Source organism: Zeus faber, assembly GCF_960531495.2.
Source record: "Zeus faber genome assembly, chromosome: 5".
Classification (NCBI taxonomy): domain Eukaryota; kingdom Metazoa; phylum Chordata; class Actinopteri; order Zeiformes; family Zeidae; genus Zeus; species Zeus faber.
The window spans coordinates 21,916,382-21,931,171 of record NC_137192.1 but is presented as its reverse complement, the minus strand read 5'-3'; the positions used below and the strand labels follow the sequence as shown (position 1 = coordinate 21,931,171).

General features: G+C 42.0%; 1 protein-coding gene across 1 annotated transcript in view; it reads left to right on the top strand.

Annotated features, from left to right (window-relative positions):
* Positions 1 to 14,790, top strand: part of LOC307231067 (metabotropic glutamate receptor 4-like) — a 153,771-nt gene that overhangs the window by 103,258 nt on the left and 35,723 nt on the right. Inside the window, exons 3-5 of the mRNA XM_080001616.1 lie at positions 10,700 to 10,835; positions 11,055 to 11,209; positions 12,085 to 12,225. Coding sequence (XP_079857742.1) covers positions 10,700 to 10,835; positions 11,055 to 11,209; positions 12,085 to 12,225 — 432 coding nt within the window. The remainder of the gene's footprint in view (positions 1 to 10,699; positions 10,836 to 11,054; positions 11,210 to 12,084; positions 12,226 to 14,790) is intronic.

Here is a 14,790-nt window from a genome sequence, read left to right as displayed (position 1 = left end):
GTTATATGTTGTTTTGTTTTTTTAATGGAAGAAGCAGAGAGGCTACCAAATCTACCAAAGACTGCCAAAATGATTCATTCATTTAGAAAAGAAGGTCACTGATGGGCAAATGCTTAACATCGTTGTTTTTATATATTTTAATCTCTTCATCCAAAATCACCCAATCTGCCTAAATCCCTTTTTGTTAGCCCCTACACGAAAATATTTTTTTAAATCTTAACAGATGTCGTAAATGTGAGGGACCCCCACACGTAACGACATTATAAATGTAACTGTGCGGTGTGTGGAGAGCAACGATTTGCCCGAACAGCGCCAACACACACTAACAGAGTCCACACACCAACAACAAGAGTCCTAATCACGCGTAGCCGCACGACATTTGACACGGAGCTGTGGCCACCGATTACCAGAGTTCCCACTCTCAAAACGGGAAAATCACCACGGGAAAATCTTAAGAAGCATCAAAAGAAAATCCACCGTGCCGCAGTACACTCGCGTGCCGTGAGAGTTCGCCACGTGCGCCGTGGACATCAATCTCCGCTTGAAAGAATGAATAATGGTAAGGAGCTCTTGTGTTGCGAGGTCAGAATTTTGAGGCGGTGCTAATTCATCTTTGGCAGAGCAGAATACCGGCTCTGCGTTCACGCTGACTGGCCATCGTAATAGGCAGTGTTTGTGGTTAACAGGATAATGGTGTGCCGTGGCCTGAAATAAAAGGTTGGGAAACACTGTTTTTTCCGATGAAATGACTTTCCGCTGCATCTTAAAGGTGTACATTTGAGTGGTGTCACCCTGAGCAGCGTGGCATCATCCCATTATTAGTAAATTCATTCAATTCAAATATTAAACTTGGGCCGCAGGTTATGGCTCGAATATTGTTTCGAAAATCCCAACTAATATCGCAACTCAACGTATATCCATGTCCAATAGAATGATATAAATGGATGTGAGCTCGAGATTTAACTGCGCTCAACCGAAGAGCTGAGATCTGAGAGCTGGGCAATCTTCAAATACGCAAAGACAAACAATACTTAGAAGGAAACGGGTTTGAATTGATATATTAGCCTTTACGGCGCGCGGCGTTCACATTTGAAGCAGGGAACGTGCGCACGGAGAAACAAAATGGTACATTTTACACAGTAATTATTTACTTCAGTGCTTCTCCAGGCTAAGCACACAAAAGGACGTGTGGTCTTGGTGAACAAATAACAGGGGGGGGAAACGTACAATTAGGAAAGCCAGTAGAGCAGGGAAACTACAAATTGTGTTTTCGGAGCTAATGTTATAGTGTTTCTTGGACTTAATTGAACATGAATTTGGCGTGGACAGGCCGGAGCCATTTAAGGCTGAGCAAAGCCACATAAATGGGAGTTGAGATGGAGAAACACCATTATTGAGGCTGTTTGCAGGGCTCTATAATTTGTCTCGCACTTGAAACCCCGCCCTGACTCAAAAGTGTTTTCTTTATCGTCGCCTTCTCTTGGAATCAGGACGCTGACTCTCCAGATCGATTTATGGGCAAGTCTTTCACGAGGGCCACGTCTCCATGTTCCTCCACTGACGTTTTTTTGGCGAACCCATTCAAGCAAACGTTTGTAGTATTTTTATTTTTTTACATTTCGGGTTAAGAATCGAGAAAAATCTGTATCAGCTCGGAGGAACACAGTTTAAATGTTTTATCGATCCATCTAACCAAAAAAACAAAACATTAGTAATTAAAAAGAAAAAATCAAGTTATATGTATATATGAGATAGATTTATTTTATTTTGTTATGCAGCATCATTGTCCAACCGCTCGCAATTCATCATTTATTCATCCAGTTCTAGATCAAGCAGCAAACAATCCACATCAATACACAGACCTCATCCACAGTGGAAGTGAAAATACGGGTGTCGGCACCGATAATAAACACAACAATGCAAACTTGACCGTAGGACGAGTAGTAGTTCGGTGTAGAGGTCTTCCAGGATCGACCAGCACCCGACCACCAGACCCGTCCCGGGACCCACATCCAGTTCAGGTCCGCGTTTTATTATCACCTCTGACATGCATCGGGTTGGTTCTTTAATATCTAGGAAAAAAGAGGTCCGGGTATCAATACATTTTCTAATGGTTGTTTGTAATCGGATCTCGGGACAAATGTCTCGGGTCCAAACGGATTCAGGGATGGATTTCTAGGACCCCGTGAAGACGTCTAGTCTGGTGTCAATGCGGCGATAATAACCACAACAGTGCAATGACGCACATGATGTCACCCGCAGCAGCCGGTCCCTCTTGGTTGTCCCCCCTCGCTGGAAAACCTTCTGCCCCTTCGTTTGGTCAAGATTTACAAGCCCAGGTGTCTCCCCTCAATTAGGAGCAGCAGAACCTTGATTCAAATTAAAGCCTCGCAAAGTTTACAAGGCACTGAATGCTGCCGCATGCGCCCCGCGACGCGACGGTCGGAGGCGACGGGGCGGCGCACCCTGCTCCGGACAGCGCTCCAAATGCAAGCGGGCAGCTCAAGGAGCATCCGGAAGAGGAGGGGCTCTGCGGCGCCCCCAGCACCTGACTTCCCACGCCCGTGGAAACATGTGCCGGACGGTCTCTCAGGATTTGGCTATTGCAGGACACTACTGAATGATGTGCATCGGGGCAGGGGGATTTAGGAGTGGGAGAAGATGCACTGATGAATAGGGTTTTTGTTTGGAGCGAACATTTTACTAACAATAACTTACACAACCTGATGCTAATGCTGGACAGTTTTGCAAAGAAAGCCTGGTTCTGAAGCCGGATGCCTTTCCAGTTGTAGAGATGCTGTTAAAGCCATTTGCTGTAGTTTATTGAACATGTTCGGGGTGAAAAAGCCCGAAGCATTTTCAACAGTTTGAAATACGAGTGGAGAGGGTCTTTCAGAACAGCTATTGAAACTATTGAAAGAACAGTCATTTGGTGAAAAATAAGAGTGTCCTATAAAATTATTCCCAAGTGCAGCTCATTTTCAAATCTCCTCACATATCCAGAAACAACCTTATGATTGAAAGTGAACCAACTCCGAACCCAGCAGACGCCTTTTTGTACCGTGAAGGCAGCAGGAAGGTGACACTGCAAAGTGACTCGCTAACATCAATCTGTATTTTGGGGAATTCGGTTTTCTTCTTTGAACGCTGTCTCTTCAGTTATGAAACTATTTCAGAAACTTATTTCACTTTTCCGGGCCTCAGATTTTGTTACTAAACCTGGAAAAAAAAAAAGAAAAATAAGGGATTTTAACAGCAATGAAATTGCATATAATATATGCAATTCTATTGCTGTTTTATTTCATTTATTTTTCCTTTCTTTTTTTTTTGTAATCAAATATGAGTTGATTTTAAACAAGAATGTGTTTAAAATGCAGCCGGCATAGCTCCCTTAAAGTCAACAATTAGAGTCACGGTTTTGTTCACTCCTTTGGTCTAATAGGCTAAACAACTTCGATACCTTTGGCTTCGAAGAAACAACTTCCTTCTTTCCCCTTTGCCTCCTTTCATATAGTCCTTCAATGCAGTGCCTTTTTGAGCCGGCAAAAGGTTTATTTCTGTCTTTGTGTTGAAATGAATCATTGCGGTAACCTTTTGAATTGTATTGATGTGCAAGGTTGGTGAGCCAGTACTCAATTGTCCTCATTCATGAGACATAGAAATCTGATTTGATTTTGACGTGGACTTCCAAGCATTTCTATGCACCCGGTGGCACTGAAATTCCTTTATTGTCTAAATTTGTTCGTTCTTGTGATCAGAATGTATTTGTGTTTGGAATCATGACGTGGCTTCTACTTAGAATGACTTATTCTCTATGCAAAATGTATTTGCCTACAGTCGTGCCAAACCTCATATTGCATTTGTAGATCTAATAGACTGCTAATTATAATCACATTAACAAAGCTTGTTCAAAGTGATTCATGATGATACAAGAAAAAAGGACCCGAGAGGTTGCTGTCAAACCCGACAGCGATGGTGTGTTAGCTTTTACTGGAGCACTTGGGTAATCATGCCATGGGGAGAGGGAGCGCGTCTTCAGGGACCGTGTAGATGTGTTTGCCGAGAGTGCATCTCCTCCTTTTGGGGTCTTTTTGTGTCAGCTTTGCACACGGCCCCTAATTCTGAATTTATTTTGTGGTGTGCTGTTGGCTGCCGACCATGAACAGGTTCACACGTCCAGTGGAGGAACATAAACAAGTGGACCAGACCGTCAGATCAAATTTCAAGAGCAAGACCTATTGACGTTAGAAGGACTTTTTTCCTCAAATTATCAGATCACACAGGAAATTGTCTGTTGCAAAGTGTACAAACAGGGTTAATAGCAAATAAAGAACATGGTAATTTCCGTTTAGGTCAATGGCTTTTCTCCAATTCATAATTGAAACTGATGGTCTGAAAAACAAAGATATACACATCCCAAAAACCTCCCACTTGTTTTCCTCATGTGCTATGTCTGTTGATAAGGGAAGCCATTGACACATATGCCTTGTACGTATACATAGTTTACCTTAATGACCCACACGTAAAACTCATGGAACAACACAATTGTTCGACTACATCACAAACCAAAGACTCTTTAAAACAGTGAGCCGTGAGCCACCCTTTGTCAGAACCATCACTCATGGTGTTCTGAAGGATGAGCGACTTATCCAAAGCCTTTGCTGTTTATTGCTGTTCAAGAAACAGCAAGAGTCCATAATGGAGCCGGAATTGAGTCAGGTTGACAAGTAGGTCAGTGCACGCAAATGGCTTGAACTGAGAAACGGTCCATATAGCACATACTGTAGCTGAATATACTGAATGCACTGTGTCCTAAAGATTTTACCGTTAAACTGTGCCCGCTGAGACCCTATAGATCATCCCCGGCATCAAATAACTGACTTTTTAAAAACATCATGTTTTAAAAGACAGGGAAAAATACTGTGAGCTCTGAAAACGTTGTCACAGCACTGTCTGAAGGGGAATACGAGCTGTGAGGAGGTTTTTTTTAAGTTGGAGGGAGGCCATATGGGCCTGAGGAAGAGAAGACAAAGTGTTCTGCACAACAGAACCAGCTCTGAACGGCGCTGTCAGGGATACCGGTGCAGAACGTGACACTCTTCATCGTAGCGGCAGACGCCATCAATCCATTATCCAGAGCCCTTTTCCCATTATGAGCACTCTACAAGTCTTCCAAAGTTTGATTCGTTGATTCATTTTGACACGGCACTAAAACTCCCGCTCCCCTAAAAAATGTTTTGAGATAGCACGGTTATAAAATGTGTTGCTTCATGACGTTTGCAGAGTCGCAACAACAACGATTTAACGCTATGAGAGGAAACGGTTCACACTGATCTTCTGAAAACACACTTAAGAAGATCTACCTTCTCTTTTATGAATGGTCCATTTTTGGAGATGAAATGCTCTCCTTTGTGAAGCTAATCCCGAATCAGTGTCTCTCTTGTTTCCGCCATCTCAAGAGTCCCAAGATTTGTCCATCATATCGTTTTTTTTAAATCCATCGTGAATAGAAACCTGTACGACATCCTCTGCAGAGAACTAAGCTTTCCATGGTATGGTAATGAACACTTATCAGAGTGACCAATCCCCGCCAAAGTATATTGGACGTTTTTGCCTAGAAGGGCTGATTAGACTGGACAATAAGACTGCATTACGCTCTTATTATTGTTTTGGCCATTTAGGCAATTGTTGAACTCAATGTAATTGCTTGAGATGGAGGGGAGCCACCCTCATCCTGACTCCCAGGTTAAATAAGTTCTCAATTTCAACTAGCTGTTTAAATGGTGTCCAGTGCTCAGTGGGTAAAAAAATTGAAGAATTTGTACTATTTACATTGTAATAGGATGATGAACTTGTCTAGATTTTCAAAAATATTTATTATATGTACGAGCAAGTGTGACATCCGAATCCCTTCTGCACTGTTTTTTTTTGTATACTTTTAAATTCCACTCACAAGATATTTAAAAGTAAATCCTTAAAAGAAGGCATGGAAAGATCTGGAAAATCACTTAGGTTATTCCTTTCTTCACTCCCACCTTCCCATTAATATTCCCTTGGAAAAGCATTTGGGCAGGCGTCCGGCTTTGGCAATGTTTCCTCTCTGCCAACTGTGTGTGGAATAAGAAGCAACACCAGCAAGCAAGATACTTGAAGCCTAAATCTGGATTGCGGAGCAAACCAGATTTAGGCTTCAAACCATGCTGCGTTCTATGCACACAGACCAGACCGTCTAAACATGTCATATAGGAACGGCGACAAAAGACACAGCCAAAGGATAATCCAAGTCGTCCAATCCACAGGTTTCTTTTCCCAGCCTATGTGAGCTGAGAGTGTTTACGTTTAAGAGACAGTTAAAGTACTGCGCTGCCGCCAACGGCCCCCGAGACCTCCCGATTCGTGAGATATGTGACTCGAGTGTGAATGAGCTGAAGACATCCATTTTGTTTTGCTGCGTCTGCGGAGTCAGCGGCGGTCAGATCCCTGACACTGACCCTTTCCTATTTGATGAAAGGTGCAAAAAGCTATTTGTAGCTTTTCATGGTTTCATGTCAAAGAACCGCTTCAGAGAAATTACACAGTTCCTGCGTTTTTGGCTCCCGTGCAAAGGAGAGGTTTTGACTCAGGAGCCGGAAAAGTTCGCATTGAGAAGTCACGGGCCCTGTTTACACCAGGCGCTGACGTGCGTCTCGGGTGATCCCATCACAAGCGGACGGCTCCATGTACGTCGGTCCACGCCTGGCGTTAGAATGCGTCTCCACATGCATCTCTGCTAACCACTTGTGATCGGTTCTCACTTCCCCGCTCTATATGCAAATAAACGCGTTATTATTTCCGTTTGCAAAGACCTTAATGCGAAGACCTTGGCGTGAGGGCAAAATCAAAACAATACAGACTGAAATTTTGGCGCCTGTATACTGTTCGCGCAGGGTTCAGGCTGAACAGATTATTTATTTTCCTGATTTTCCCACTTGCATGGAAAATGAAAAACGTTAACGTAGCTCAAAAGAGAATTGGAATGGAGTTTATTCTACCCTCGACAGCGGTGTGCCGTATACGGGTCGAGACACTCTCCACCATCCCGTGGATCGGGGCAGGAGGGAGCGATCTCCCGTCCACTGCGCATTTGGGTTCCCATGTCTCCAAACAAAACACATTAAAAAAGTGTTGTTTTTTTTGTATTTGTATGTATTTGCTTTGCTCCCTTTCCTTATTGAATGAAACAAAAGACCTGTGTATCCCGCGACGTGTCACACACGTCTCCCGTTGCTTTCCGCTGCTATTGGATTTTATTATTTTTTTTTGTAAAAACTGGATGTTTTGGGTAAATACTTTACTTATAAATAATAAATCCTGGGAGACTTTCTCAATTTCCCGACCAGACTTTAATATGATGCTGTTGGCACACGAATGAGTACGTATTTCGGCTTACGTGGAGGACGCCGGTTGAGTAGGCGTCCTTCAAGTGGCCAAGGACACGTTGTGACACATGTAAGTGCTACAAAGAATGTGGCTTTTTTTCTCTCAGTGCTGTTAATTGTCTTATGAAAATGCTCTTTATGAGATTGTTCATCATACTGTTCTTTGCTTGGAATGGACCAATACTGCTACTGGCATCGGTTAAAATCGACTTTACCAACACGTCCACAACATTGTTATTTTACTGTTACATTATTTCCAGTAGATTAAAGTAATGAAGGAAAAATTCTTTGTTACTGTACTTAAGTATTTTTTTGGGGAGTACCTGAACTTTACTTGAGTTATTAAATTTCCGTCTACTTTTACTTTGACTTAGAGCTACATTTAGCCCCCAAAAGGTTTACTAGTTTTCTTTACGCTGATACATTTTCCCTGAACACCTTCTTTACTCACTACAAAATAAAATGGGAGGAAAACTGGGAGTCAATGACGTTAAATCCAGCAGCGAGCTGAGTGTAAAGAAACACTCTGGGGCCCTGTTCCGAGTTGCCGGGTCTGCAGTTTTCCCGTGGAATTGGCCTACTTTTTAACTGTTGAAGCAGGCTGTATTTTTTTTTTCTTTGTCGGCCGGTTGGTGGATGGCTGGGTTTGTCATGGAGACCTGGCAACCCTGCCCGTGTTCAGTCTAGTATTTGCGGTGTTGCTACAGAACTGGCACAGGCGTGTCCCAGAGAGCCACAACTAGAGCAGCGTGTTGGAAAGCCACGCCCACAGCGACGGCCTCCTGCAGCGGTGATGCTGCTCCACCTGCACCTGCTACGACTGATGGAGACCAACACCCGGGGCCACGTTTACAACAAATGTTTTCTTATGTCAGAGTGAAAGATGCGTCTCACCCACTGAAGTGGCTCACATGCTTACCCCAAAATACGGAAATATAGGCAACCAGAATAAAATCAAAGTGTGGCCTTTAATATCAGCTACTTTAAGACTTTTACACTCGTATTAAGATATCTACTTTTACTCAAGTGGGGCATTCCACTACTTTTTCCACCACCGGTTATGCTGGCTGACCATCCTCAGAGTTTTACACGATAGATGAGTTTGTAAAGGGTTAATTTTGCCTCAAATCTGAGCATGCATGTTGCACAGGATATTTTATATTAAGCATGAATTACTGAAAAAGTCAAATTTATACATTTAGAAATCATTGGAGATAAGGAAGAAGCTGATTCGATTTTCAGATAACTTGCAGACATGAACACAGTAATGTTATTTTTCCTTTCAGATATTGAGGACCAGATATCTCTTGCGGCTTTTTCCACTTTGTCACTGGTTTTAAGTTCTGTGAGGCCAGCGAACCCCAGAATAACCCAGAATGCCGTTTTTTTGTTTTTTTTTTAGCTCATTTGGTAGTGTAGGTTTCAAACTACTGCAGGACATGAATAAACAAGCTCGCACACGTGTCTCAGTGTGGGGGACCTGGCGTTTGAGAGGCCCCGCTTCAGCTGCGCGACATAATATTTTATGTTCTCTTTTAAGAGACCGATTCCCGTTGCGACAAAATCTCATTACATTTAAAAAAGGGATTCAAAGGAAGCAGTCACACGATCGTCAAGTCCCATGTCCGCCATCTCAATGGCGGACATGGGACTGCAGCATTCACATTATTTTTCTGGTCACTGAATAGAGTAGAATACAATTGTGACATGCCTCCAGTGTTTCAACCCTGTGACGATATCCGAATATTCACATTATACACGTTCCAATTATACGGTATATGTCACGAATTCCCCTAAATATAACATTACTACATTACATCTAGGTTATTGTTATTTTGCCATGTCACTAACTCTCCTGTCATTTCGGATCCTGTCGCTCCCTCTCGCCATCACATTCCCGTCACCTAGTTTCACCGCCCGTCTCCTCACCTGCAGCTCATTCCCTTATTAGTCCTTCAGCATATATGCTGGTCCCCTTGCCTTTGTTTGCCGCCAGATTGTCGTGTGTGTTTTGTCAAGCGCCTCCCCTCCCCGATTTTCAGTTTGCTTCCTGGAACTTGGATTCCCTGCTGGCCCCTTGTCAGATTTCTTACCCTGAGTGTCTGATCTCCCAGTTTTGACCTTGCCTGTTGACTTAAGTAAAGGGAACTGTTTGTGCAGTGAGCGTTTTAGTCTTTCACTCATCTCGCAACATTTTCGGCGGTGCATTTTAGCTTCGATTTCTTAGTCGTCCCAGGAGGTGGCTGCGATCCCCTCCCTCCCGGCGTCCTTAATTTCATTAGCTGAGACATGACAAAGGGACCCCATCTTTTAAAATCTGATTATATTTCAATTAAATTGACACAATTAAGAGTTGTGGTTCCATTTCAAAGGTACGATGAGGAGGAAATAATAGTGTTCTTGGCGAAATAAAGGACCGGGCTTGATCTGCGGCTCAAAGAATGTGAGTCCTGAACGACATCACGCTTTTTATGAGGCTATCTCAGACTTAATTTATTGAAATGAAAAGGCTATAGCCTGAAAATGGAGGAGAGTGTCCATCAAAGCTTGTTCCAGATTGTATAAGCAGATTACAAATTTAGAATAGACCAAATGGACTCAAGTCTTTGACAATTTTAATTCATTATTGTCACTGCCAGTCACAGTGTTTTTATTATTTCTTACTTGTTTATTGTTTGAATATTTATTGTTCCCCAAGGTGGTGGTTTCTTAATAAAAAACTGCTCTTAATGGAGAAGCACAGCCTTAAAATTAGGAAGTTTTATACAGTATAAAAACATTTAATTTCCCATTGTGCTCAGTTGGAAATCAAACCAGTCAGACATTGCTGTGACACATTGGTATGTGATTGCTTTCCATTTGTATGGAAATCAACTGCTTAGTAACAAATTATGTCCTAGCAAATTATAAATATAATAGAGGAAGGATAAGAAACTCTATCAACATAGCTAACACATTTTATGTGTTGTATTTGTTATTATTATTATTAGTAGTAGTATTATTCATAAAAACTTCATACACAATATGCAACTCAAACTGCTCTACATGAATAAATGAATTAATTTTCTTATCATTTTCTAATAATCCTCACAATAGTTTACGGCCTTTTTCAGTACATTAGACACACAATTATAGGTCCTGAATCTCAGCTCTTGATTTGTTTTTAGTTATTATTAATTCACCAATTTATTCTAATGGAACTTTGACTATACCTTCCCCTCTCTCCAAATAGATAGGCAATGTGTAATTGTACTTTCTTTTAAATGTTTTGGGATCTGCAGGAGGCGTGTGCATCTCCCAGTCTGTCAAGATTCCCCGGGAGCCCAAACAGGGCGAGTTCGACAAGGTCATCCGGCGGCTCCGAGAAAACCCCAACGCCAGGGTGGTGATACTTTTCGCCAGCGAGGACGATATCCGGTAAGACAGCGTGACGACGTGCTGCTGGCACCCCGCTTTTTACACATGATACACACAGGGTTTCATTGGACAGAGGACACATTTCAAAGTAACTCCACGCCGCAGAGGGGAGAATAAAAAAAAAAAACACCCTATCAAAGGCAGTGCTTGTAATGCGGCTGACCTTATCCTTCATAACATCTGTTTCTGTGGCTTTTTTCTTTTCTTTTTTCGTTTCAGGAGGCTGCTGCATGCTGCCAAAAAGGCGAACCAGACGGGTCATTTCATCTGGGTGGGCTCAGACAGCTGGGGCTCTAAGATCTCGCCGGTGTTGGACCAGGAGGCGATGGCGGAAGGAGCCGTCACCATCCTGCCCAAACGCCAGTCCATTCGAGGTGAGGGGGGAAACATATTATATGTCTTTTTATAAGGGGTAGAAAGCAGGGTGTTGCTAGGATGCAAACACATCAGGGGCTTGGCCTAAGCAGGCTCAAGCCATTTTACCGCTGTATGCAAAACTTTTGGGGGACCAATGACGGGCTCCCCATCACAGGCGCGCCGTGGGCACAGTCAGTACCGTTGGGGAGGGAGCGATGGGGGCACCCCTTGGCGCATACCCTTGTACATTTCTTGGACTGACTTTACTCACTTTTTAAAACAATCATGGACTCAATCTATGAAACTACTCTTCAGTGATTCATCAAGTCCGTATCCTTATAAGTTACTGTGACACCACCTATTTTATTGTAAAATGAATGTATAGGCATTCACTCATCTGTTACAAAACAAATTAAACAACAAAAAAAAAACACAGATGAGGCATTGGATCAGCGTAAAAATATACTTCCATTTATAAAAATCATTGGACTTCTCAGCTTGATATTGAGGAATTAAGGTACACATTTTAAGTTGAGGAAATGAAAAGAAAATATAGGTTCAATGAATTAAACCCCAATTGGGGTTTTTTTCCAGTGTATTATAGGCTCTGTTATATCGGGGCAAATATTTTTATGTTTGCAACTTTTTCGAGCAAGTCCTTAGTTACCGTAACATAAGTAGAAACGTCATTGTGGCACTACACTTTTGCACGAGTACTTTTTTGTGGGTCAGGGTACTTTCAGTAAAAGGTCTGAGCTCTTCTTCCACCACTCCTTTTTTTCATTGCAGTAAAATTTAAACAAACTAATTATTAAAATAAAGCTGGAGGCACGCCTCCTGATCAGCGAGACACATCAGGTTGTACTGAGGATGACAACACTGATCTGTCCAGGGTTTGATCGCTACTTCATCAGCCGCACCCTGGAGAACAACAGGAGGAATATCTGGTTTGCCGAGTTCTGGGAGAACAACTTCAACTGCAAACTCAGCCGTCACGCTTTGAAGAAAGGGTCCGGGCTGAAAAAGTGCACAAGTAAGATATCCTTTCCCTCCGGAAAAGTCCTAGTTAATGTGTTTCTTCCCTTTTACCTTTTTCCCTTTTATTTTATTGTTTTTTTCCTCCTTATAATTTCTTTTTGACGCCGCTGTTTTTATGTGCTGGAGTTGGAGTGACACATTTAGCTCATGGTGAAAGAGTTTTGACAACATTGCACACTACAGAGCAGTTTGGCTATAGGCCTACAGTACATTCAATATAAAAAAAAAAGGGGTTCATCCCACTGCCCCCTTGCAGCGCTGCGGCATGTTTCTGCTGAGTGTGGACTGTTTACCCACCTGGAGATAACACACGCAGGGCTTAGCGCGGGCTCAACACTGTGCATTATCCAGCTGCGGAAGGCTCAGTCTGCGCGTTTTAGGGAGATTTAAACCGCCAATTAAGCTGCCCCATTGAGGTATAGAGGATACAGGTCAAAATTCTCATTGCAGAAGGGATTTCCCTTGAGGTTTTTTCTTTGTTTGTTTGTTTGTTTGTTTTTTTCCCTGCAGCACATATTCTTATCTATACCATTTAAGGCTTAATTTGTTTGTTCTAGGAATTTGTCAATGGTGAGGGGTCAACATGCAGGTTGGTTCTGTGTTTGGGTCTGATATAGATGTAAAATTGAATTATGAGGATAGTCTAATGATATATATTCCTCCAAAGCAATTGTTTGATAACATACCGTATCTAAAATCTAGCCTACAAAATTGCAACTTTCAACGATTATACCAGTGTCAAATTGCGTACTAGCTTTATACTAGGAACTTGGGTTTATTCACCTACAGACACATATTTTACGTTAATCCTGACAATTGTCCTGATGATACCTCATATTTTTTGATTTATAATATTGTCTCTCTTTCTGGGCTATGGAAAATTCAAATTACACGATGAGAAACCTTTAAAATTATCTCCTGGTCCGGCTGATGGCTATGGTAACATTCTGTATGTTCCAACAGTACTTACTTTTTCCATATATATATACTTTTTCCATATATATATATATTTCTTACATGTTTTACCTTTGATAGCCAAGAAGACACAGAGAGAGAAAAAAATATTTTGCGTTTTGGGGAAACCACTTGTCAATACATGGTGTTAAGGCGTGAATTTGAGGTGATTTGAGGTAATCCCTTCCACCCACCCTGCTGCAAAGACTGTGTTTGTTAATGCAACAGTCATTTGTTTATATATATCTTCTTAAAACCTCGTCTTAAGGTATTATGCTAATCCAGCTGTCATGGTAACACGGTTGGTCTCACCAAATAAAAAATAAATAAAAAACATACCTATTTAGTATACAGATTTTTTTTTCACACAGAAAGGAATTTTCAATATTATATACTATATATATATATATATATATGTATATATATATATATATATATATATATATATATATATATATATATATACTGTATATTCCTTTGCACCACATAAACAGACATTTGAATGATAATTTTGAAAAGCTCTCGAGTCGCATTCACTCTTGAATTGCTCCGCTAGCGTGCTAATTTAGTTTGAAAAAAATGGTCATAGCTGTGTTCATAGCTACATAAAATGCGAGTGAAGCCGAACTAATCGTTGCACATTGCTTGTTCAGATTATCTTAAACAAATGTCATTGTTTTTGTGATCCGATCCTGAGGTTTGAAGAGTGGGAGAAAAATAGCTTTGTACATACGCCAGTCCCCCTACAAACGCAGTTGATGGAACTGGTCTCTTTTTACTGGTGGAGCTGCTTTTAAAATGAAATGGACTATACAGTCTGCCTACAGCACTTAGAGCTGCCATCAGTAGGGTGGCCATACGTCCGGTTATAGGTCGTACAGTCTGCTTTTGTCCGTCTACCAGGGTGGCATTGAGCTGGACGCTCATTTGTCCTCTTTTTTAGGTCAGTCCTATTTTATACTTTATCTAATGGTATATGATAAATAAATTAATAAAAATCAACTATGTGGTAGTATACCTTCCCTTAACACTCGCTCAGTCACTCTCTTACCCCCCCCCCCCAAGTGGCCTTCTTTTTGGTGTTATGGAAATTGCCACCCTAACCCATCAGTAACATGGGACAATTGCTTACAAATAGGCACCCCCTAAAGGAAGCCATAGAAACTGCACCAACATCGCCAAACCTGGTGCTCCTCCTCCATGAGGCTTCTCAGCCTACGTGGCGGAGAGTTGTTGCAAATCCGGTCGGTTGGAGCTGACTGTTTGTCCATGCTTTCCCAAAGAAAAATGAAACCAGTTTTGGTATATATGCATTCTAGCTCAGGGGATTAAGCTTATGAGTGAAGGTTGACAGGTCTGGGGCATTACCTCCTCGAGTCTGGACCGGACTTTACTCATCTGAGAGCTTGAAACCTCAGCGGGCATCGAGATCACAGTGGACTGAGGGACTGACTGATCAACAACAGTGGCGAACCCCCCCGGCCGATATATCATGGTCAATTTTCGCAACAAGCAAATATTTATCAAAAATGGCTTACAGCGTAAATTCAGGCGGGGCAATTTAATCTAACTCTCGGATGAGTCATTCTGTCAGACGACGTGTACC